We start from the raw sequence: 22,734 nt of genomic DNA, 5'->3' as shown, positions 1-22,734 counted from the left end.
GCTCGCTAAGAGGAGGCCGTAACTCACCTGCACTCGCTCGCTCGCACGCACACACCAGCGCCGCCCGCCTCCTTCGCACACCTTCCCTGGGGCTGAGCTGGTGAGGTATTTGTGGCCATGTCGTGGGACTGCGGCCTGAGGTACGTGTTCTCCGTGTCCCCGGAGCTGCAGGGGGGGGGCGGGTGTGCCCCCCGTGACAAGGAGGAGCTGTCCCGGCTTGAGGTGGTCCAGAGACTGGCCAAGGACGGCTGTCGCTTCCTCCAGGGTCACAACAGCAAGACCCCTGAAAGGACACTCCAGGTAAGAGAGAGATACTCCACACGTTCTCAGAGCGAAGCAGCAATGCTTGTGTCGTATGGGATTCAAAGGTAACAGTGTAACATGTGTTAACGTCCTTCAGGATGCTGTTCAAACCGCTCTTTAGCCAGTACTCTCTATGGATATGTCAAGACCTTCTGTCAGGTATCTGCGTTTAACACCGTTGGCTGCTTCTCCCTTTCATTCAGTCACAACACATTTACAGTCCCTGAGGGTATATGTACAGCTTCAGGAACCATGGGGCGTATGATTCTGCATCTGTGTGTTGATTCATGGTGCCTTTCAGCACTCTTTCCCCTGGAACCTCCCATTCATCAAACTCAGGCTAATTTGTTGTCTGGAATCGTCGGCTTGCAGTTTGATGCCACGGTCACGGCTGAAGATTAATTCGGTCGATTGTATTCTGTGTACAGTGGAAACCCCAGCATGGGATGGCAATGATCTGAACATGTAGACTTGACTAACTTGGTTGTACTGTCACTGTCTGACAGTGTGGTACTGGTAATACTGGGCAGAGCACAAAGATAATTGTTCAATGTTTGGGAGGCTGTTGGGCAGCACCAAGAAACAAGTGACTCATTTTCATTGGGATTCTTCTGGTTTAGACCAGTCTGATCAGGTTTTAATCAAGGTAAGCTTTGTACAACCTTAACCTGTCATTGATAAAAGTCCAATACTATTAACTTACAATTACTGCTTTATTAGCATTAATGGAAAGGTAATGATTTTGTTTCTTGAAACAAGCCCGCCAATAGCTGTTGAACGGTGTTCTGATTGGCTCTCTGACCTCATTGTGGGCTTGGTTTTCCCTTCCTGACAGCTGTGTGACTGTGTTCAACGGTACATCAACAATGACAGGAAGAACTGACGCAATTACCACAGGCACAACCCAGACCCTGAACCCTCTCCTTCATGCCAGGACATTGTGTGGTTCTAGGGTGGGTTACAGTACTTTAGGTCTCTGACCTTTCCACTGAACACTGAAGCAGCTCTGAACTTTACTGAACTTTACTGCTGACCACCACAACATTAGGCCTGATAATATCTTACATCAGAAATAATGGAGCGAGCTCTTTTAGTGAATGTCACATATTATTATTATCATTCCATACATAGTTTCGTATGGGTACAATGCTGATTTGCTGCAGTTTTATGTTTTGAACTTTGATGCCTTTGTTACTGTCCTTGTCAACAACTGAAAAACATGTCCTAGACAACTGGTTCCTTTATTCAGTGTGAATGCAAGAATTTTCCCTCGCTACGTTCTCCAACTCCAAGATAAGAGAACCTCCCACAAGCCAAAGGCATTGAGTTACACACAAAAACAAGAACCTGGAAAGTCATTCATTCCCTGGAAACTCATGGCAGCTCAGCACATCAGCTAGTACTGATGTTTGGTGCTGGAGTCTATAGGAAGGAAGTCAGAGCAGCTATGGCCCAAGATGTATGGCTGGATTACACAGCCCTTGTTATCTCAAGCCATGTTTTGACTCCTAGCATAACAGTGGGCTTGATATGATACGCTTTCTCGGAAGGTTCTGCATACTGGAAAAGTCTACTCAATGTGAAGAGAAGAGAAACAGCTATAAAGTATTCCTTTGTAAGATTACATTTGGCATTGTTGTAGAATTGCAAAGTAGTTTCCATCCGACTATAACAGTTACAGTTATTCCATGCACAAATATTCTATACATTTTCAATAGGTTTGTATCTATGTATTGGTCGTCCTGGTTCTGGTGTCCATGTATCTCTGACAGCTCCTGCAGGTCAAAGCCTTTCCATTTTCTTCCGAGTCGCATTTCTGGATCAAACTGAACGGTTTACGGTTCTGAGACCTGCTTGCTCAAGTGATGCACACAGCATGATATATGGCGTTGCTTTCTGAGAAGGCAGTGTTGTTCTAGAAGGTAGGGCGTGTTATCACTGCTGGCGGATAAACATCCCCTGGCTCTCTGTTTCCTCGTGTTAGATAGAGGTAGCGGAGGTTTGTTCCAAGAGCGCTCTTGCCAGTGGCAGTCGGGGGCGTTCTCACGCGTTATCAATCTGCTAACTGTTCTGGTTAAGAGCTAGCAGACTCAGCAACACGGAGACGTCTCCGTTTCTGTGACGTCACTGCAGACTAGAGTTGCGGGATGTACTTACTTGGAAGTTGGAAGTGCTCGTGTGTGTGTGTGTATGCTAGATGAGTGCGTGTGTCTGTGTGTGGGTGTATATATATGCTAGATGTATGTGTGTGTATATGCTAGATGAATGTGTGTGTGTGTATATGCTAGATGAATGTGCTCGGGATAACAACGGAGCCCCTTCTGCGTCACAAGGCCTCTTCTTCTGCGCTTCTGTTGTTCTTCACCCCACTGTTCCAGGCTGCCTCCTTCTTTCTCCCTCCCTCCCTCCCTCTCCACCCATCCATACCTCTCTCTCTCTCACTCCCTCTCTCTCTCTCTCTCTCTCTCTCTCTCTCTCTCTCTCTCTCTCTCTCTCTCTCTCTCTCTCTCTCTCTCTCTCTCTCTCACTCTCACTCTCACTCTCACTCTCACTCTCTCTCTCTCTCTCTCTCTCTCTCTCTCTCTCTCTCTCTCTCTGGGTGCTGACCCAGACCTGCTTCTGCTCCTCCTCTCTGTGCCTTTGAAAGCTGATATCTTCCAGACCCCTCCAAGTGTTCCATACCTCACATGTTTGAGCTGTTTCACACACAAACACGCAGACCACCGCCATCTCGTAAGCCCACGTGGAGCCTCTGGAAGGCAGCAGGGACAGCAGAGCCCACAGGGTCAAGCGTTTTGTCTGGCTGGATGAGGGGCGAGCTGGAGGCTGATGAACGGTGGTTTTCTCCAGGCTGCGTGTGGTGGGGAGGTCACCCCCAGCCTGGAAGAAAAACACAACATCTCCGACATCCTCTCTCATTAGAGCCCCCTCTTCAGGAGGAGGTGTTTTAGCTGGGCTCCAATGACCACTGAGAACTCCAACCTCCAACCAGCAGCTGTCCAGGCAGGATCAATAACTCATTGTGGGGAGAGGCCTGGCCTGGGTCGGACCAGCCCAGAGGTAGAGAGACAGTCTGGGAAGGTGTGCTCATGCTTCGTGACATCGGCTCTGTTGATTGTAGGACACATGGACAAATAACAGAACAGGGTTGTCTTGAAAGGAGCCATTGGCTGGTTCTCAGCAGTGCCGGGGTTGCTGCCACAACCGCAAAGAATCTGAGCAAAGCGTCAACACACTTTCACCTCGCGAACTTTCACTTTAGCGTCGTCACTAGCGAAACGATTGTTCTCTAGGTTTATGGGTGTGTGTATGTGTCTAACAGGATGCTGACAAATGCAGTTGTCTGATTCTGGGAAACAATCCTGTTCTTTACCTTCCTCCACTCCCCTGACCTGGAGTCATAGATTGTGTGACAGGAGAAAACATTGCGTGTGTCTTTGTGTGTGTGCGTGTGCATGTTGGCATGTGTGCCTACGTGCATTCCTGTGTGTGTGTGTGTAGTATCATGAATATGTAGATGACTGTAACGTCATGATGCATTTCATACTTGGTTGTATTTGAAAAGGCATATCCAGACTTCCAGTCTCCCGTTCTGAGTCTCTGTAGTCTGGGAGCAGCTGTCTGAGGCACGGACCCAGTAATGGTGTTCTCTCTGTGGGCACTGAGCTATCCCTTGCTCCTGATCGGCCTGTGTGATTGTGTAATGTCTGTACTGGAGGGGCGGTCTGCTGCGCGATGGGCAGCTTCCATCATTTCCTGTGTGTGTGTGTGTGTATGTGCATGGCTTGCGTATGCGTTCTTATACGTGTGCGCGATTGCGCATGCAATTTCGCCCTGTGGAAGGAAGTGCGCACGGGTGTGTTTTGTGATCGCGCGCGTGTTTCTGGGCGTGAGCACGTGTCTGTGCTCGTGTGTGTGTGTGTGTGTGAGCGTGCGTTGCGGATCACAGATCCGTTGTGAAGTGAGCCAGGAACCCTGCTGTGGTGAAGGTCCCTGGGTGCCTCAGTGCAGCAGGCAATTAGACCAGAAAACTGCAGCTACTTCCAGCCTGTCTGCTTGCCTAATTGCATGCACAGAAGCCAGAGTTGACTGATGGCTGTAGAGTGTTTACGGCTGAAGGGAGGGCAGGGGCAGGACCTGTGTGTTTGTGTGTGTGTGTGTGTGTGTGTGCGCGCTGCACTTTTCATTAAAAGACACTCAGCACCAGAGCCTACATGCATGTCAAGCATTGCATCATTGCCTCCAATAACATATAGGATTATATGTTCTCTTAGTCACTTCAGGACCAATAGAGGTTCAACATGAAATCAACTGCATGCAGACATACAGTATTGACTGGTTAACTGAATTTCAATTGCTCTGTTTACTACTAATTGGGATATTATGCAAACTCTACTGTACTCTCAACTGACACCATATTGATATTCTTTGGAATCCATACCAGGTCATAATGGACTGGACCAGAGATAGATATCCGCAGGTATAGCCTCAGTAGACCTACAGTGAATTATCCCACTTTGGAATGCATGGCATCATTCTGCAATCCTGTCGGTCTGTGTCTCTATGTGTCTGTCAGTCTGTCTGTCTGTCTGTCTGTCTATCTTTCTGCCTGCCTGCATGCCTGTCTGTGAGCTGAGATTGTGTGGGGAAAGAGTACAGAATATTTATCTTCATTGCCCTTCAGCTCAATAGCTAGGATATGAGTGTCTACTCCATAATGATTCCAGTGTTCCACTATCTAAAATACATTCAAACCTATGTGTGTGCATTGTCAAGAGGGAGTAGCTATTACGTGGTGATGTTGTTGTGGTGGTAATTGTTTGGACTGATGTTGCCTTTAATTGCTGTCATTGACCCATGATCTGGTGCAGCAATGATTAGGAGAGGCATGAGGCATGCAGCACTTTGGCTCCCGGAGAGAGATAAAAAGGGGAGAGGAAAGAGAGGAAGGGAGTGAGGCAGAGGGAGGGAGGCAGGACGTGAGAGAGGTAAAGAGAGAGAGAGGGTGGGAGAAAGGGGGGCAGAGAGGGAGGGAGGGAGGGAGAAAGAGAGAGGGACAGAGTGAGGGAGCTACAGAAAGAAAAAAGGAGGGAGGGAGATGACCAGTTTAGTGTTTTTCCCTTCTGCCGGAGGCCTGGGAAAGATTGATAACACTCTAGTGATTTAGCGACATGGCTGCAGCACAGTGTGACTTGATGTGAGTGTGTGTTTGTGTGTGTTTGTGTGTGTGTGTGTGTGTGTGGTTGTACACCACCAATGCCTATCCTTTTGTTAGGAAATTGTCCCAAAAACAGTACCCAGAGGTGCCATTAACAAAAGCAGAAAACCTACTCATGGGAATCCAACACCAAGTCATTACAAATCAGGGCTTTTTATTGCTATATCAGCACTCTGAGATCAAGGCAAGCCAACCAAAAGTTTCCGTTTGAAAATACATAAATCATCGTCAGACAGCACAGATTAATTAATACTCTCTAAAGTACAATCCTTAATTAAAATATGTATGAGCTTTTTTATACTAATTTGGGAATGGCGTCTCCTGATAAATAAAAAACGGAATAATGATGTATGGAAATGGTCTTTGGAGCGGTGGGTTTGGATTTGACAAGCCATTGTGATGGAAATCAATGGTGATTTGTGTGCGTGGTGGAAAAGACAGGGAATCTCCTTGGTGATAACACACATCCCTCCCTCTCTCCCTCCCTCTCTCCCTCCCTCCCTCCCTCCCTCTCCAGCCCCAGAGTGACGAGGCTGCCCGCGTGAGTCTGAGGGAGAGTGGCCAGGATGTGCTGGTTCTTCAGAGAGTGTCGTCAGAGAGGCCAGCCCCCTCTGCAACAGCGAGGGGAGGAGGGAGAACAGTGGAAAGGGACAGGAGGTAAGCTCTCTCTCTCCACTTCCCCTCCCTCTCTCTCTCTCTCTCTCTCTCTCTCTCTCACTATCTCTCGTCATTCTCCACTTCTGTTTCTCCCGTGCACACACGCGTGGCAGCGTCAGAACACAGATCCTCTCGCACCTACATGGATCGTGAGAGAGAGCGTGTGTGTGTGTGACTGAACTGTAAGCCGGAGCACCGCAGCTTGGCTGCACACAGAGGGGAGATTTCCACCTTCTCAGCCCAGGTTTGGGGAGCACTTTCTGGGGCTGGGGGACACAGGAGTCTGGGTCTGCTACCAGGATATGCTGTAGTGGACCCTGGGCTACGGCAGCTGCAGGTGGACGGATGGCTGGGTGCTAGAGGGGCGGGGAGGGAGGGGGATGCAGCAGTAACCGCGGCGACAGTTCGGGGCGCGAGCGAGGGGGGCGCTGGGACGGCGCTGGGATGGGCGCTCGGGCGCAGCCCCTGGACCTGCGCGGCGACGAGGGCCGGCTGCCGCACGCCGCCCTGGTGCAGCAGGAGGAAGACGAGGAGGACGAGGACGCCTCCGAGGACAGCTGCAGCTGCAGCGACGGCCCCGGCCGCGCCGAGGTGGCTCCGGTGCCCACTTTCGACGTCCCGTACTTCCGCTACATCGACGAGGAGGGGACGGAGGAGGAGGAGGAGTGGAGCAGCAGCCGCTCGCTGTCCTCCATGGAGGAGGACTCGTCCAGTGACTCTGCTGTGTCCGACAGGTACGTGGTGGTGTCTGGGACCCCTGAGAAGATTCTGGAACACCTGCTGAGCGAGCTGAGGCTGGACCAGGACCAGGACCGGGACCAGGACCGGGACCGAGACCACAGCAGCACACAGCGCAAGGAGACGGGTCAGTACGCCTGTCACATGCAACATAGCAGAACCTTTGAACGGGCTGTTTTGTGTTTGGCTGCATGGTTTGTCAGCTGTGTCAGGAAGTCAGAGTAAGATAGAGTGAGAGAGAGACAGAGGACTCTGGGAGCAGGGATGTGTTTGTTTGTTGATGTGGAGGAGGTGCAGCGATACATCCTCATTAATCAGCGTGTGAGTGTCTGTGTACGTGTGTGTTGTCTTGTTGCCTCAATCCCCCCCCCGCCCCTCTCTCCCAGTCAGAGTAAATTGTACAGTGCAGTGGTTCCCCGAGGACAGGGGGACGGGGCTAATGACTTGCAGTCGTCCCTGGAGACCCCTGGTAGCTCTATCCTGCTCGTTTACCAGATGAGAGTGACAGACCTTGTTCCTGTGTTGGGGGCGGAGTGGGGGAGGGGGGGGGGGAGATCACCTGTGACCACTTCCTCAGTTCCATCGCTGCCACGACACATCAACACATTTCCTCTCCACCCTGGAGGTGGATGAATACATTAGCCCACTGTTGCCAAGGCAGAGCGGAGGGTGTCTCTTACTGAAGATGGATAGATGAGGATCCGTGCTACTGTGCGAGAGAGAAAGATATTGGGGAAAGGTGGGGGGGTGGAGGGTGACAAAGACACAGAGAGAGGGAGGAAGGGTGGTGACAGAGAGAGAGAGACACCAGAGAAAGAGAGAGAGCGAAGAAAGAGAAAGAGTGAGGAGAGAGAGATCAGTCTCCTGGGGTAAGATGGATAGAAGTGGTCACAGATGATCTCCCATCATGCTGCCTGCTCCCCCCTCTCCCCACCCCCAGACCACCAGACCAAAGATCACTGCTCCTTCTGAGAGGGGCGGGGGGACGGGGGGGGGACTGTGAGCAGAACCAAACACCGTCTCTAGAGGTAAAGATTTGATCCCAACAGATGTCCTGTTTACACATCAGAAAATCCCTACATGAAACCTGACCATTTCAATATTTCATTGGAGAGAAATGTAATTCACATGCGTATGCAGCCATCATCTGGTAATAAAATAACATATCGCAAAACACAATTGATTAATTAATTTTAAGCAATGAGGCTGTCAATAAATACGAGTTTCTCAGTTTCATTCTTTTGATTGGTTGATTGATGGGATAGCCAATGCCGTAAATATCACACTTATTTCCCAGAGGGGTGCTCAGTGTCTGTTTGATAGATCATTCCGGATTAGCTCAACATTCAAACAGTGAATCAGAGGCCTCCACTGGGAACAACAGTAGCAGGGAAGGGCAGGGCAGGCCAGGCCTGGCCAGGCTATAGGCCAACCTGAGAGGTGAGTGAGTGATGTTCAGGGGTCAGGGAGCTGGAGCTTTGGATGGGAAATCAGCTTTGTCTCAATGAGGCATTGACTGTACTCAAAGATACTCTGGAGCCAAACTGAATCACTCTCTCTCCCTGGCTGTCTCTGTCACTGTTTCTCCCCCCCCCCTCTCTCTCTCTCTCTCTCTCACTCCATCTTTCTTGCCCTCCCTCTCTCCCGCCCTCTTCCTCTACCACTCCCTGTCTCTCCCTCCCTCTTCCTCTACCACTCCCTGTCTCTCCCTCTCTCTCTTTCTCTCTCTGTCTCTATCTCTCTCTCTCTTTTTTCCCTCCCTCCCACTCTCTCTGTGGTTCATCCCGAAGTGTTGAAACTGCACCTCTCTCAATTCTAAGTGTGACAGTAACCTGGGAGGTTAGGCTTAAAGATCTCCATAACAAACCTCCTAGTGGTATGCTGAACTTGTTGTAACCTGCTTACGGTGTGAGTGAAACCCTCCACAATGCAGACGTCCAAGATTTACATTTAGTCATTTATTTATTTTTTGGACTAAGATATGGATCTTAGTCCACGTACCATCCATTTCCACATACTTTATGCATAATATATCCCTCTAAGCTTCATTGTATATCAATGAATACTCTTCTATCGTCTACGGTACATCCATGCAAGCTGTGTGGATTTTGTTTCCCTATAGCCACCACATAAAGAATGCAGGAGACATTTCTGCCAGAAGGCACTTTCAAAAACACACCACAGGCTGGTGTTTATAGAAGGGAGTGTAAGAGCTCCACTCAGCTTACAGTATACAGTACAGACCATCTCTCTGTATGCATTCCACAAAGTCTGTGTCTTCCTCTGTACGGAGGGTCTCTGGGAGCTGGGCGTTATGAAGCGGTGGTCCTGCATGATGCGATCGATCCCTCCTCTGCTGGGATGCACTCCCAGGCAGAGCACACTGTGCACATCTAAACTAGAGCACTACCCCACTACGCACAGCACCACACACACTCCTAGAGGAAAATATGCTTCAGGGGGTTGGGGGGGGGGGGGGGTGAGGGGGGATTTTAACAGCAAAAGAAGATTGGATTTTCACTTTCACTTGAGTTCTGAGCCAAACTGTTTTTTTGGTGCTAAATGTTTTTGTTGTGTTTTATAAGCAGTTGTTCAAAGAGCTGGTGTTTCCATGTTGGTAGAAGATGATGTAATACTTTACAGGACATTACATCATGTGTGTTGCTGAATATTTTTATGTAATTTACTGGACCGCAGCATACAAAAGAGAAGTACTTGTTTGGTTTCTAGGCCAATCAATTGGAAGATTGCTGATTGAAATGCAAGAGGGGTTAGTTTGACTGATGAGTTGATGCCTAGCCCAATCAATTAATGGACAGGATCAATTAATCCCATTCTGGACTCCTTGTAGTGGTGAAGTAAATTTGGTTTGAAGTATGAAACAGCATAAGACATGCTTTGTGAGACACAATAAAAATAGGAGTACTACTCAATTCTATTACATGCCCAAGGAAATCATTTTAGATGTATTATTTAGGTATTTCAAATACTTTCAACTGTTGAGGAGAGTAAGAAAATTACCTTTTATATTCAAATAAAGACATGAATGCTGTCGTCAGCTCATCCTCCCAGTCTAGTCTCTCCAGTAACCGCAGGGGGTCAGGAGCTGCAGGCGGGGGGAGGGGGGGGGATGGTGGGGGTGCGGACGACCCACGACAAAGAGACTTAGAAAGCAGAGTCTCGCTCGTTAATGAGACTCATTATAATAGAAGCTCAGCCACAGACTGTACTCTCAGACACAGGGCTGTATAAGTGTACGGCAGCTTGAGGGCAGGGGAGGGTCTTTGTTAGGCAGGGCAGGAAGGGATCATAGAACACTACACAGCTCAGCGTGTACATATACAGGACTTTTAGTCTCCTCAAACACCCAACAGACCATTCAGGCTAACTCAGCACAGCTGCTCGGAGGAAACTGTTAATGGTACTCCAGAGAAGTTGAATATTTTTTATTTCCATTTCATTTGTATTTGGTGTTTTGATTTGAGCTGAAGCTCAAAAAAACATGGTGCAATTTTATTTTGCAGTTTTGGATTGAGTGTGTGGTGGTGTTGATGAGTTTTTCTTGGTGTACTGGAAAAATAAATCTACAAATCCTCTAGGACTTTGTGATGATGAAATATTCATTGAGTTTTTTTTTACTTGGTAGCTTGCAGCTTAAGGAGTGTGTGTTCCTGGTCCATCCTAAGGCTGGTTTGGGTCAGGGTTATCTGGATAGAACAGACATCAGACATTATTAAAACGTGGCACAAAAAGATCTTCTTAATGCTGTTTATGGAGTGTGTGTATGAGTGTAAGGGTGTATGTGTGTGTGTGTGTGTGTGTGTGTGGGTGTGCATTGGTTGCGTGTATGTGTGCATGCCCGTGTTCTTAGGTGCATTTTTTAAAGTTCTTGTTCATGTGTTAATGGGTTTTGTGCTTTGCTAGTGTGTACTGTACAGTAGTGTGTGTTGAATGTGTGAGTGTGTGTTGGTGTCTATGAGGCAGCCAGTGATGTGTCTACAGCTGCACACTGTGGATTAACATAATGATGAGAGGGAGGTCGGCGAAGCAGAACGCATACAAAGCCTTGGGAAGTAAGTGTGAAATTAAAGGGGGAAATTTACAATACTGGATGTGAGACACGCTTCCAGAGAGCTGGGGAAGAGGTTGTCCCTAATAGGATTTGTAGAGCTTTGGCCAGGCATCTCCTTTTCACTCTCCCTCTCTCTTTATTGCTCTCTGTCTCTCCATCACTTCTTCTTTCTCTCTCTCTCTCTCTCTCTCTCTCTCTCTCTCTCTCTCTCTCTCTCTCTCTCTCTCTATTGCTTTCCGTCTCTCCATCATGTCCTCTCTCTCTCTATCTTTATTTATCTCCCTCTCTCTTTCCCTCCCCTTCTCTCTCTTTCTCTTTAGTACTCTCTCCTTTCTCCACCTCTACCTCACTATCTTCATCTTTCTTTTTTATTTTTCTCTCTATCACTCTCCCCCTTTACATCACTTCCTCTCTCTCGCACACTTCCTCACTCTCTCTGTCCATGACTTGCATATAGTAAGAGGAGCACTGGAGAGACCACAGAGAACGTCAACTCGCCCAAAGCACTCATGTACAAATGTTTTCTGAGCAATATTATGAGCAATCACCATCCAAGGAGTACTGACGAGTAAGGAAAGTTATATGAACTCCTAACTTCTTACAGTAATGTCATTGACAAAAAGTAGCGGACAAATCTTCCCCAAAAAGTTTTCATGTTCCTTTACTGGAACTGGGATGTTCATAGCCCGAGGCTTGCCTTCACAGCGTCAAACAGCCAAAGCTAAAGAAATTGAATTTACACATTGACAGTTTACTTTATTAGATCAGCTTCAAAGCAATATGAAAGAGATAATAGAATCAAAACATATCAAGGATGCGATTTCCTGTACCCTTGGAAATGTTCCATGCAAGGTCATACTGACCAGCCATGATGATAAACACATTAATACCATGCTAGGCAAACATCGGACCGCCACTGAGCTTATAAAAGATAATTCGATAGGAAGCATTCTCTGCATCTGAAGTCAGTGTGAGCCAAACGGCATGTTGACAGTGTTATTGGCTTATCTCCGCCGATACACCTGGCAAAGGAGAGCATTCGAGAATCTATCACAGAGGTTGCAGATGGCCGTACAGAAGACCACAGTGAAGGTGAAGTGCCCAGGGAGGATATTAAAGGAGAACGATCATCATTGGTACCATGAGAATCATTACCTGAGAGACCCAGGATGATGATGAGCCGACCCGGGGGTCAGGGCCGGGGCTCAAAAGGTCAATCGGCCCCCAACTGACCGTCTCTCATTCCTTTAATGCTCCAGTGGTCAGTGACAGTCCTCTGTAGAGCAAGAACCCTCACAGTTCTCATCTCGGGGATTTCAATCATTATATTTGACCTGAAGTTTCTGCTGTTTCTTTACTGTGGCCTGAATGCCTGGTGATACTGGTTGGTGACAGACAAGCTGCCTCTACATAGGGGTGTAAAGAAGAATCAAGGTATAGAAGAATGTCATCTAGGTACTGTCCCAGCACACCCTCCCTCCTGGGCTCAACAGTGATGAAGTGTCTGTTTTGGAGTTGTTTTTTCTATCGTGTAAGCAGGACATCTCGGTAATTGAGTCAGGTGGCTGAGCGGTGAGGGAATCGGGCTAGTAATCCGAGGGTTGCCAGTTCGATTCCCGGTCATGCCAACTGACGTTGTGTCCTTGGGCAAGGCACTTCACCCTACTTGCCTCGGGGGAATGTCCCTGTACTTACTGTAAGTCGCTCTGGACAAGAGCGTCTGCTAAATGACTAAATGTAAATGTAAATGTAATTGATGAGCCTAATATATTTTACTGGGTGAAGCCTGTCTCCCTCATCTAATTAAAAATCACTTTGCATTGAGGACATTTTTTGGAGGCATACACACTTTGCATATTGATTTACTGGAAAGCTGCAAGCGTGGTGTCTCAGAGCTCATATCCTTCATTAAAACTTGGTACGGTAGACCCTGCAGTTTACTTTATAACAACAGGATTCTTATTCTTATTCTTCACTGTTCACATGGTTGCCAGGTTGGTGCCAGCAGCAGTCTTGACGGAGAACATTTACTGATGACATTAGGACATCCGTTCACATTCTAGAGATTAAAAAACATCCATCGTGTTTTTCAAGGTCAAAATAAATAAATTAGCATCTGTGCTCTCCAGAGTCATGTAGGACCATAAAGAGGTGGTGCTATGTGTCCTGTCTGGTACCGGCTACAGTGTGTATGAATGTGTAGGAGGGGTGATTGATGGGGTAGTTGCTAATGCTAGCATACTGTGGGAGGGCTCAGATTAATGTATGAAAAGAAGAAGGATATCATTGACCCAGGGAAGGTGAAAATCACTGATAACATTTTCTGGGATTGAAACACAGAACCAAGGTCAAGGACTTTTGGAACAGTCTTTCTGTAGATGATACTATTTCACAAGTGTTTGATATTACAGTATTACTGTCAAGGATGAAAGTGTTGCTATCCTTTTGGACTGCTATGATGATCAGTGTCTTGTTTTTCAGGAAGCCTGTTGGATGACTTCCTGTTGACCTACCTGGTGTTTATGTCAACTACTGACCTGTGTCAGGCTCTACTGGGACAATATCCTTCCATGTACCCCACACAGACCCACACCACTACCCCCAGCACACATGACCTACAGCATGTCTACACAGATCCTAATAACACAAGGGAAGTTTCACAGCATGGATGACGTCACAATAACCACCCTGCCAACCCTAAAACAGTCCCACGTCTTACAAATCTCTAGTTTTCGAAACACAAATACGTTTGGAACCTAGTTTGAATCCAAACACCCTTTACGCCACATCCTTCCTCAGACAAACACCCTTGAGCTGTCTCCACAGCATGCAGTCTGAGGCTGGTCCACAAACAGACACCCGCCCTATCGGTTGGCTCCTTAACTCCTGCGCTCCACCTATTGTTGTAAGAGATACCGGAGCAAGGAGGACGGGAAGGAGGCTCTGGCCAGGAAGCGCAGAGTCTTGCACCTGGTGTCACAGTGGACCACGCTCTACAGGGACTTCCTGCGAGAGGACGAGCATGTCAAGCTCTTCATGAAGGTGTGTGTGTGTGTGTGGGGGGGGGGGGCAGGAAATGACCTCGATAGACGCCGTTGCGATGGCGTGATTGGGGCGAGCGAGGGATTCTAAATGAGGGCTGACGTGTGATTTTCAGAGCCTGTATCGCTACGTGCTGGATGACCTATATGAGTACCCAAGCCTGGAGAAGGATCTGAGAGATCTACAGAAACTCCTCCGCCTCCATCGCAGACAGTAAGTAAGGTCCTGATGTCTAGATTGACTCTATCTATGTCATCGGGAACGCGACGTAGAATGTTTTATGTGGTACATGAATAATATATGGCCTGTTTATGTCTCAGAAGTGTCTCTCAGAAGCTACCATGTTGTAAACAGGAAATGTGACTTTTGAATCAAAACACTGATTAAATATACAGCGGCTCAGAAGTCACTGATGAATGTTGATTAGATGGCCCTTCAGTATGAGCACAAAGAAGACAGCCTTGTCTGACCCCTGCTCCCTAAGACAGCTGCTGATGGAAACATACAGTACTGCAGACGGGCTGTTTTTAGGAGCTCTGTTATGTCAATGGATCCATTCACATATGAAGAGTGATGGCTATGTGCTGGGTTGTGTTGGGGTGTGTTGTGTAGAACATAAAGGTCATTGTCACTAAGTTCCCTTGTCACTGCGTCGGGAGTCTGGGGGATACGAAGTGTTTCAGGAGTGGGAGATACGTGACAAGATGTCCTGCAGGAGAAAAGTCGCTCCTTTCTTGTCAATGGCATGAAAAATCCCTTCCCTGTTTACCAAGAAACCATTGAAATTGTGACCACCCACACAGATGGGGTTTTGTAAATGCCGAGCTGCATGCTGGGAGTTGTTGTTCTGCCCCCCTCTGAGCCAGTCAGCCCCTGTGATGATAGATGAGATACAACGTGTCAACAGTGCTTTCTAGTTGAATAAAGGCTTAATAAAGATAAGCCCTGCCTTGAACTTTGACCCCGCAAGTGTAAACAACCCGCCACCTTCTGTCAAATCGTCTCAAACACACGCCGCCTCTCCCCTGTCTCCCCTCCCCTTCCTCTTACCACCGTCCAATCAGGGCATGCACCCAGGGGGTCCCCTGACCCGATGCCCATTAAGGAGCCGAGCAGATAATTCCACCCGACAGCGGCGTCATTGTCTGGGGACGCTTTATTCATCTTAAGCCCCCCGTGGCCGACACTTCCACGACACCCACTCCCCTCAGCTGTGGCAGGCCGTGTGGGTGTCAACAAACAGACAGCCGCGCTATTTACGACCTCCACTCCCCAGCCAGACCCGGGCAGGCCAGGGCAGAGCGCTAGGAGGATGGGGGGGGGGGGGGAGTGTGTGTGTGCGTGTGTGTGTGTGTGTGCCAGGGGGGGTGGGGAGGGGGGAGGGGGGAGGGAGGGGGGAGACTGCTGCCAGGCCGGGCTAAATGGATCCTCTTTACTGAGAGGACGTTCAGGAGTCATTAACCCCTCGGAGCCCTCTTGCTCCCATCCAACTCCGTCGATTCCCGGCGATCGGACATGTGGCCCGAGAGGACTACGATGGGAGAATAGAACCACAGAGGCTGCGTGAGGTCTTTGAAACCTTGTGGTGGCGCCAACAGGGACACAGAATCCCCCGTCAGACACGTCCCTTCTCATCTCTTTTTTTCCGCCAATCCCTCCTCTTTCTTCCTTCCTTCCTCTCTCCCTCTCATCCTCCCTCCAGCCATCCAGCCCTGTGCTCACAGAAGCCACCCGGTCATGCCCTGCGTTTGGCTGGGGAGAAACAGATCAGACCATGTCAAGGTGGTGGCGGCAACTCAGGTTTTTCATTAGTGAGTGAGCGGTCCTCTGGCCCGGGGAGGGGAACCCTCAGGTTAGGCTGAGTGCCAGAGGGCCTATTGTGATGTGGAGATCAGTGGGATCAGTGGGACGGTAATGCACTTGCTCCCATCCATCACCCAGAACAGCCCTGGCTGATGAGAGCAGGGTGATTAGCCGAGGAGACACCGCGGGCACGTCTCATATCTGCGCATCACTCTAAACTCTGCTTGACACAGCGGTTTTCATCACGGAGAAGACTTATGGGGAAGAGAGCATGTTTTATTCGTTTCGCGTCCTCCTTGACCTATACGTCATGTGGACGGTGTTGTTGTTTGCCTTGCAGAGCAGTGTGTTACCTTATGTAGCCCAGGAGGACTGTCCTTGGGGTGTATCTAACAAACACATTCAATCCACAGCATGTGTTGTTCAGCCCTTATAGCTGGTGGGTAATTATCATTTTTGTTTTCATTTTTCTCTACAGCACAGTGGATGAATATTCACTACACAGAAAGGTAAGAGCAACACGCCTAAATGAGCTGGAAGACATTTAAAGACGTTAAGCCTCCTGGTTTTTAGTGGTGTATGTCGTTAGGACAACAGGACTATTGTCCTCGCATTTCCTGGTATAGTCCTCACTTCAGAGTCCTGGAGAGAAGGAGAGAATGCTCTCAGCTCATGTGAATGTGTGTGCTTTCTTCCACGCAGACCAAGCCACTTTCCCACCAGCTGAGCCTTCGAGAAAACGGGGCACAGACGAGAGGGACACAAAAGGAGACCAAGGAAGGTGAGTCGTCAGACCACGTCTTTCTTCACGCCTTCCACCCAGCTCGCTTTTGTTCCCCCCCCACCCCCACCCCCGAGTTTGAGCGTGGTGACGTACTGCGCGCGACATTCCATGCGCTATCGGTTACAGCTGCAGGAACTATCGGAATCCTTGAGGGAAGAATGAAATGATTCGGAACAATGAACGCCCCAACACCTCACATAACTCACCTCCGTCGTTTCACCAGGACATCTCGCCCATTCTTCGACGTTTCCCTCTTTCCTCTCCCTCTGAGATACTTTTAACCGCAGCCGACCTCCACGGCACGCGTCAGTGCTACAGTGTGTCTCTCTCTCTCTCTCTCCCTGGCCAGTGCTGTGTCATGTGTACGTGACCATGGACTCGTACCTGAGTGTGAGGACCGCTGCTGGGGTGGTGGCCAGGGAGCTGCTGCAGAGCCTGGCTGAGAGGCTGGATGTTCCTCTGGGAGACCTGGTCCTGGTGGCAGTCACCTACCCTGGAGGTACACCCTGCCACCTCACTCAGTCGCAAACTACAGCACTGCTTTAGAACCTCCATTAGGGGTCAGATGGCTGAGCGGTTAGGGAATCGGGCTATTAATCAGAGGGTTGCCAGTTTGTTTCCCAGCAGTGCCAAATGACATTGTGTCCTTGGGCAAGGCACTTCACCCTACTTGCCTCGGGGAGAATGTCCCTGTACTTACTGTAAGTTGCTCTGGATAAGAGCGTCTGCTAAATGACTAAATGTAAATTCTGGGTGACCCAAACACCAGTGAAATTCTACATTATATGATGACAGAGCAGACACAGATCCTTTATGTTGACTTCCTTTGCTATTTTAATCATTTAGCAGAAGCTTTTCACCAAAGCAATGCACAAATAGAGACTTAAGTACAGACGGTGTAAAATTCTGTTTTTGGCCATCTTGGTGAGCGACTGTATCAGTGCAGTGTGACACACAAGGCAGCGTTTCATCTGCAGCACATAGAAGGTAAACATGCTGGGATACACATTTCTAACGGTGTGGCGCTGTGTGTGACATTCCTCCTCTGCAGGGAAGCTCCTCCTACAGCCCCAGGACAGGGTCTACTCTGATTCGCTGACCGCTGTGGGGAGGCTGCACGTGTGCAGAAAGGACCTGAGTGAAATCATGGTAGGAATACCAACTACACCCATCACATCCTGCCGTGTAACAGCCAGTAGGACATGGGTTAGACTGCTAGAACTGTCCAAAGGAGAAGAACCAATCATTCCAATGTACCTCTACTTGTCACCATTGGCAAATACATTTGAAACAAACCGGACTTTTGGAGCAGATCACAGACTTGTCAAAATAAATGATGTGTCCAGCCGTGCGTACACGCACCATCTCAGTGACTGGCGTGTGGTTTCAGAACCCCTTCACAGATAATGCCGAACTGCAGCTGCGTTCGGCTCGCGTGTTGAGCATGAACACGTGGGATGTGACCGTGGCTCTCACCAACTTCGACTGGAGCGTCTTCAGCGCCATACACGAGGTCAGTTCTGCCAGGCAACACCTGATGTTTGCTATTATGGGATGTGAGTCCATCTCTGCCCTCCTGCGTCAGAGAAAAAGGGAGGGAATGTCATTGAAATGGTTCTGTACTATAGGAGCATAGTGTATACTGTCTGAAACCAACAGATATGTCTTACATTTAGCAGTCGCTCTTATCCTGAGCGACTTACAGTAAGTACAGGGACATTCCCCCCGAGGCAGCATTCCCCCCACAGCCAGGAATCAAACTGGAAACCTTCAGATTACTAGCCCGATTCCCTAACCGCTCAGCCACCTGACTCCTCTTCTTGTTTGGCTTCCAGCAAGAGTTGGTGTACTTCACATTCAGCCGCCATGCCAGCCGTGGCCACACGACGGCGCTGGAGCTGCTATTGCGGCGCTGCGACGAGGTTCAGCTATGGGTGATAACTGAAGTGCTCCTTTGTCCAACGCTCTGCAAACGTGTCCAGCTCATTAAGAAGTTCATCAAGATTGCCGCCCAGTGAGAACCCTCTTTTTATGTCCTGGACCAATACGTCTTCACGCCTCATTGTAAACCGTTATCTTTGATAGCCTTACTGTCATCTTAGTGGTTGGTCAACTATTTGCAATGGCCTCCAAGCGTTTTGGTAGTGTTTGGCGTGCTTGCCCCCTCCTGTGGTGAATCTATGACGTAACATTTTGATTAAACAGTGATTGGTGGTACAGTGTGGGATACTGCTGTTTACTGAATGAATGGGTCATTCTGTGTTTCCCATCCGCTAGTTGCAAGGCACAAAGGAACCTCAACTGTTTCTTTGCCATCATCATGGGCCTGAACGCTGCAGCGGTTAGCCGTCTCAGTCACACATGGGAGGTGAGGACTGGCTTCTTATGATTTGTTTCGTCTGGAAGAATTAATCAAGGATCAAGGTGTGTGTTTGTGTGTGTGAAGCCCTGCGGTTTAAAATCCTCCAGTTTCCTCATTAACTGTCAAACCTTTCTATTTTTTTCTCTATCAGAAAGTTCCGGGAAAATTCAAAAAACTGTTTACAGAGCTGGAGACGTTGACAGTAGGTTTCCCTTCTCTGATTGCACTTGAACATTAATGAACCATCGCATACCGTAGCCCCGGACCATTACATCATCGGGCCATTCTAAACATGTTATCACGGGCAAGCTAATAAAAGCAGCAAGCGTGAGGATCGTGGTTAGCACTGGCATCGGGGGACCCAGACAAAAGATGTTGCTGTGTTTGTAAAGTGATCTGTAGTTCACACGTCGCTCCCCGAAGACTCGAATCTCCCTCAGCCTCAACATGTCTTCACAGGATCCCTCTCTCAACCACAAGGCCTACAGGGAAGCGTTTAAGAAGATGAAGGCGCCCAAGATCCCATTTCTTCCGCTGCTACTGAAAGGTATGCTGAAGATAAACCCGGCTTGCATCACTCCCTGTCATCGCGTCTAGCGAATCCCCAGAACGCTGAGATAAGGTGTTTTTTCTCCCCCCCGACACACAAACATTGTTCTCTTCTATTTCTCTAGATATAACGTTTATACACGAGGGCAACAAAACCTTTCACGACAACCTGGTCAACTTTGAGAAGCTGGTGAGCGCCATGAAAACGACCGAGCAACATCTTTGTTTCTTCTTGTTTCACCGTGAAGCCCTTAACACAGTTTCCTGTGGGTTCCTCTTGTCTCCCTCACACAGCACATGATAGCAGACACAGTGCGACTCATTCGCCTTTGCCAGGAGGATCCATTGGGTGGGTAAACAGCCGACTTCATCACGAAGCTGGAGCATCAATATTGAAGCTCTGTCTTTCATGTCAGACATTTCTTGTGCTTTGGGAGGCCCAGAGGTCTTTTACTGTGTTGATGGCCTTGGTCGGACTCGATAAGAGTCAGACTGGTGATAGTGCAGTCAATGTTGTGTGTCTATAGACTGTACTGTGCTGTATAACAGTTTCCAGATCAATGTAGTAATTATATGTTACGGCACATAGACACTTTAGGTGTGGAAAGGTCCCTATGGTGACCATTCACTGACAAGTAGTGAGCGCAGTGCAATAACGGCGATCGCCTTTCACAAATGTTGACTACCTGGAGCAAAAAAAAAGTTGCTGACGTATGCCCTCTCTGTCATTCCAGGAAACGGTATTACCCAGAAGAGCAGCCCAGAGGTGAGGGACTATGTGGACTACCTTCACGTTATTGACAATCAGCAGACCCTGTTCGAGCTGTCCCATAGGCTGGAGCCCCGAGCGTAGACAGGAGTCCCCCCCACCCCACCCCACCTGCTCCAGACCCTCCATCTCAGTCAGACTGCCAAGGAACAACCACCGCCCTCCCACCCAGATCTCTCCTCAGCAACCAAGGACATCAACCGGGCACCCGCAGGACACCAAGCAGACACTAGAGGGAGTCAGAGAACTGCAGTCGGTCAAGCCAACATGCTTTGTAGACCAGAGGTAAATTCATATGAGAGTGAGATGGCAGAACTGACAATGGCGGAGATCCATCCACAGATATCCAAAGGACTTCAATCATTCACAATTCAGCAATTCACCTGCTACAATTATGACCATTACACTTGTACAGATGAAGTGAGAAGTTCGCACTCGTGGGAATCTGAAAAATTCATACACAACAGTGTGTTTACTGTAACCGTAGAGGCTCTGAAATGAACTGAAGATAAACAGACACTGAGAAGGTTGTTTTAAGTTACAGTGCATCGTACATTTTTATATTAATCACCTGTATAAGAGGATGTTTTTGTCAAATGCAAATGTGTGCATTATTTTTAGCATAAACAAGAGCATAACTACCGCCTAAACTAAATGAGTGCAATGATTTATAAATGCCCTTATGACAGGATACTGTGCGCATGTGTGTCTGTGTGTGTGCCTGTGTGTGTGTCTGTGGGTGTGCCTGTGTGTGTGCCTGTGTTGGTTCTTGCTTGTGAGAGCGTGTTTTCCTTGATTGTAATCAGTCACCCAAATGGCAGTGCCAAATATAATTCCAAACGTGTTTTGTTTTAGATCTGCTAGACGTGGTGAGTTAGTCTATGTTACCTTTAGCTGTGGACAATCAGGAGGAGTTGAACTGAGACAGTCGACAGTAGCCTTTAAACCAGGACTTCTCTGTATTTGTCATTATATAGCAAAAGCAATAGCAGCACCCATAAAAAAAAGAAAGAAATTAAGTTCAGGACTGGAACTGTGGACAACATTTTATGTTGAACACGATTGTGGTTAAAGTGTAGAAATTGTTGTCCAGTATTGACTCTCACCGTCAGACTACAAATTAAAATGGCCGCCCTCAAGTTTGATGAAGTGTTCTGTACTCATTGCATCTAATTCCCAGAATCCTTTTCGACCTCTGTGTGTGCGTGGGTCAGGTTTTCAAGGAGAAAGACTATGATGTTTTAGCTGTCCTTTTGAAGCACCAGTTTTCCCATCCCGTGGCCCAGATCTGTGGAAGTGTGTGTGGTGAAGAACCATCCGGTGGATTCCCCATACTGTACATATGCTGTGCATTTGCTGCTTGGACTTGGAAATATTTATTAATTCCAGACTTATTTATTTGTTCTGTTGGCTGACCTATTTTTCAGTTTCAGGTTTGTTTTATCTGCCACTGTTTACATAGGTCTGCATGACATGGCAAAGCCGTGGATAGACCACCAAGCCAAATGTGCATGTAATAAACCATTCTTTGTAAACAACTCAGATTGTTTTTGACTCTACTATGCCAGAAATTCGACTTTGTTTAGCAATAAAGCAATACAAGTAAGTAAGTCTTTGCTTTTCTCAGCCTGCTCCACCTTTAATGAATTTGGGAAAAGTTTATACATTATGATTAACCAAATGTTTATATTTTATTTATTTTCTGAATCAATCTGGAGTCCAATGCTTGATCATTACCTTAATGTTTCTTCAGACCTTTCAGTACAGGTTTATTAAACCTCAACTGCCACCCAGTGGCATAAGTAGTGCATGGCGTTTGTTCATTTCATTGTGCTCACAAAATATGCAAACCTTAATATTATCCAAATATAAATAATGTACAATCCAGAAACTTTGCCATCTGTTTTACTGCAGATGTTTAACATTGCTTGTTTGATCAAATTTACATAACAACAAAACTGAAAACGTTCATGACATTCTATCACAATTAATTCAAGCCATGCCAATTGCATGAAACAACAAATCTTACAACATTTCCACACAGAAGTACTACAATCTCAGTCGTTCATCTCCAAACCAACAGTGGAGTCTCCATCTGCTCTCTTGGACATTTAACCAGGTGCCCTGCCTAGCCTTTAACATGCCCATCAGCATCCTGACCCCCTGCTGTGCCTGGCCCTGCACCCTGCCATTTCCTCCCAAACACTCGGAGCACTGTATCATTTCCCTGTCACCTAATGACAGGCTGGCTGCCGTGGCGGCATAATGAGAGGAAGAGCCGGCAAAGGAAGACACACTGGAGTCCTCGTCTCCCTCTGGAAGACACAATACACTGAGTCAGTACCACTCTCTCTGCTGAGGGGCCCTGACAATGTGGAGGCCACTTTGGCTCCAGGAAGAGATTAAGAACAACAACACAGAGGTTATTTGTGGGTGA

At 48.0% G+C, this 22,734-nt stretch overlaps 1 protein-coding gene across 2 annotated transcripts; it reads left to right on the top strand.

Moving 5' to 3' along the window:
- Nucleotides 1-21,907, top strand: LOC136944688 (rap guanine nucleotide exchange factor 5-like). 2 transcript variants are annotated; one of them, XM_067238545.1, is made up of 18 exons: nt 1-300; nt 6,039-6,178; nt 6,913-7,043; nt 13,470-13,548; nt 13,886-14,030; nt 14,146-14,243; nt 16,312-16,342; nt 16,536-16,614; nt 16,967-17,116; nt 17,669-17,766; nt 18,008-18,130; nt 18,453-18,631; nt 18,895-18,985; nt 19,131-19,181; nt 19,439-19,526; nt 19,654-19,718; nt 19,823-19,877; nt 20,263-21,907. In XM_067238545.1, the coding sequence occupies exons 1-18, from the start codon at nt 118-120 to the stop codon at nt 20,379-20,381; spliced, it is 1,905 nt and encodes a 634-aa protein (XP_067094646.1). In that variant the 5' UTR covers nt 1-117; the 3' UTR covers nt 20,382-21,907. The 2 variants fall into 2 exon arrangements, with proteins under 2 accessions (XP_067094646.1, XP_067094647.1); XM_067238546.1 differs by lacking the exons at nt 1-300; nt 6,039-6,178 and having other exon boundaries at nt 6,605-7,043.
- The last annotated feature ends 827 nt before the right edge of the window (nt 21,908-22,734 follow it).

This window comes from Osmerus mordax, chromosome 6 (genome assembly GCF_038355195.1).
Source record: "Osmerus mordax isolate fOsmMor3 chromosome 6, fOsmMor3.pri, whole genome shotgun sequence".
In the NCBI taxonomy this organism is placed as follows: Eukaryota; Metazoa; Chordata; class Actinopteri; order Osmeriformes; family Osmeridae; genus Osmerus; species Osmerus mordax.
This window is presented reverse-complemented; position numbering and strand designations above follow the sequence as displayed.

What these genes read in the sequence shown, in the direction of transcription:
- LOC136944688 (XM_067238545.1), top strand. Translation starts at nt 118, where the DNA reads ATGTCGTGGGACTGCGGCCTGAGGTACGTGTTCTCCGTGTCCCCGGAG. An exon ending in ACAGTGGAAAGGGACAGGAG is followed by an intron (nt 6,179 to 6,912) that starts GTAAGCTCTCTC and finishes TGTGTCCGACAG; the next exon opens with GTACGTGGTGGTGTCTGGGA. An exon ending in GTCTCAGTCACACATGGGAG is followed by an intron (nt 18,986 to 19,130) that starts GTGAGGACTGGC and finishes TTTCTCTATCAG; the next exon opens with AAAGTTCCGGGAAAATTCAA.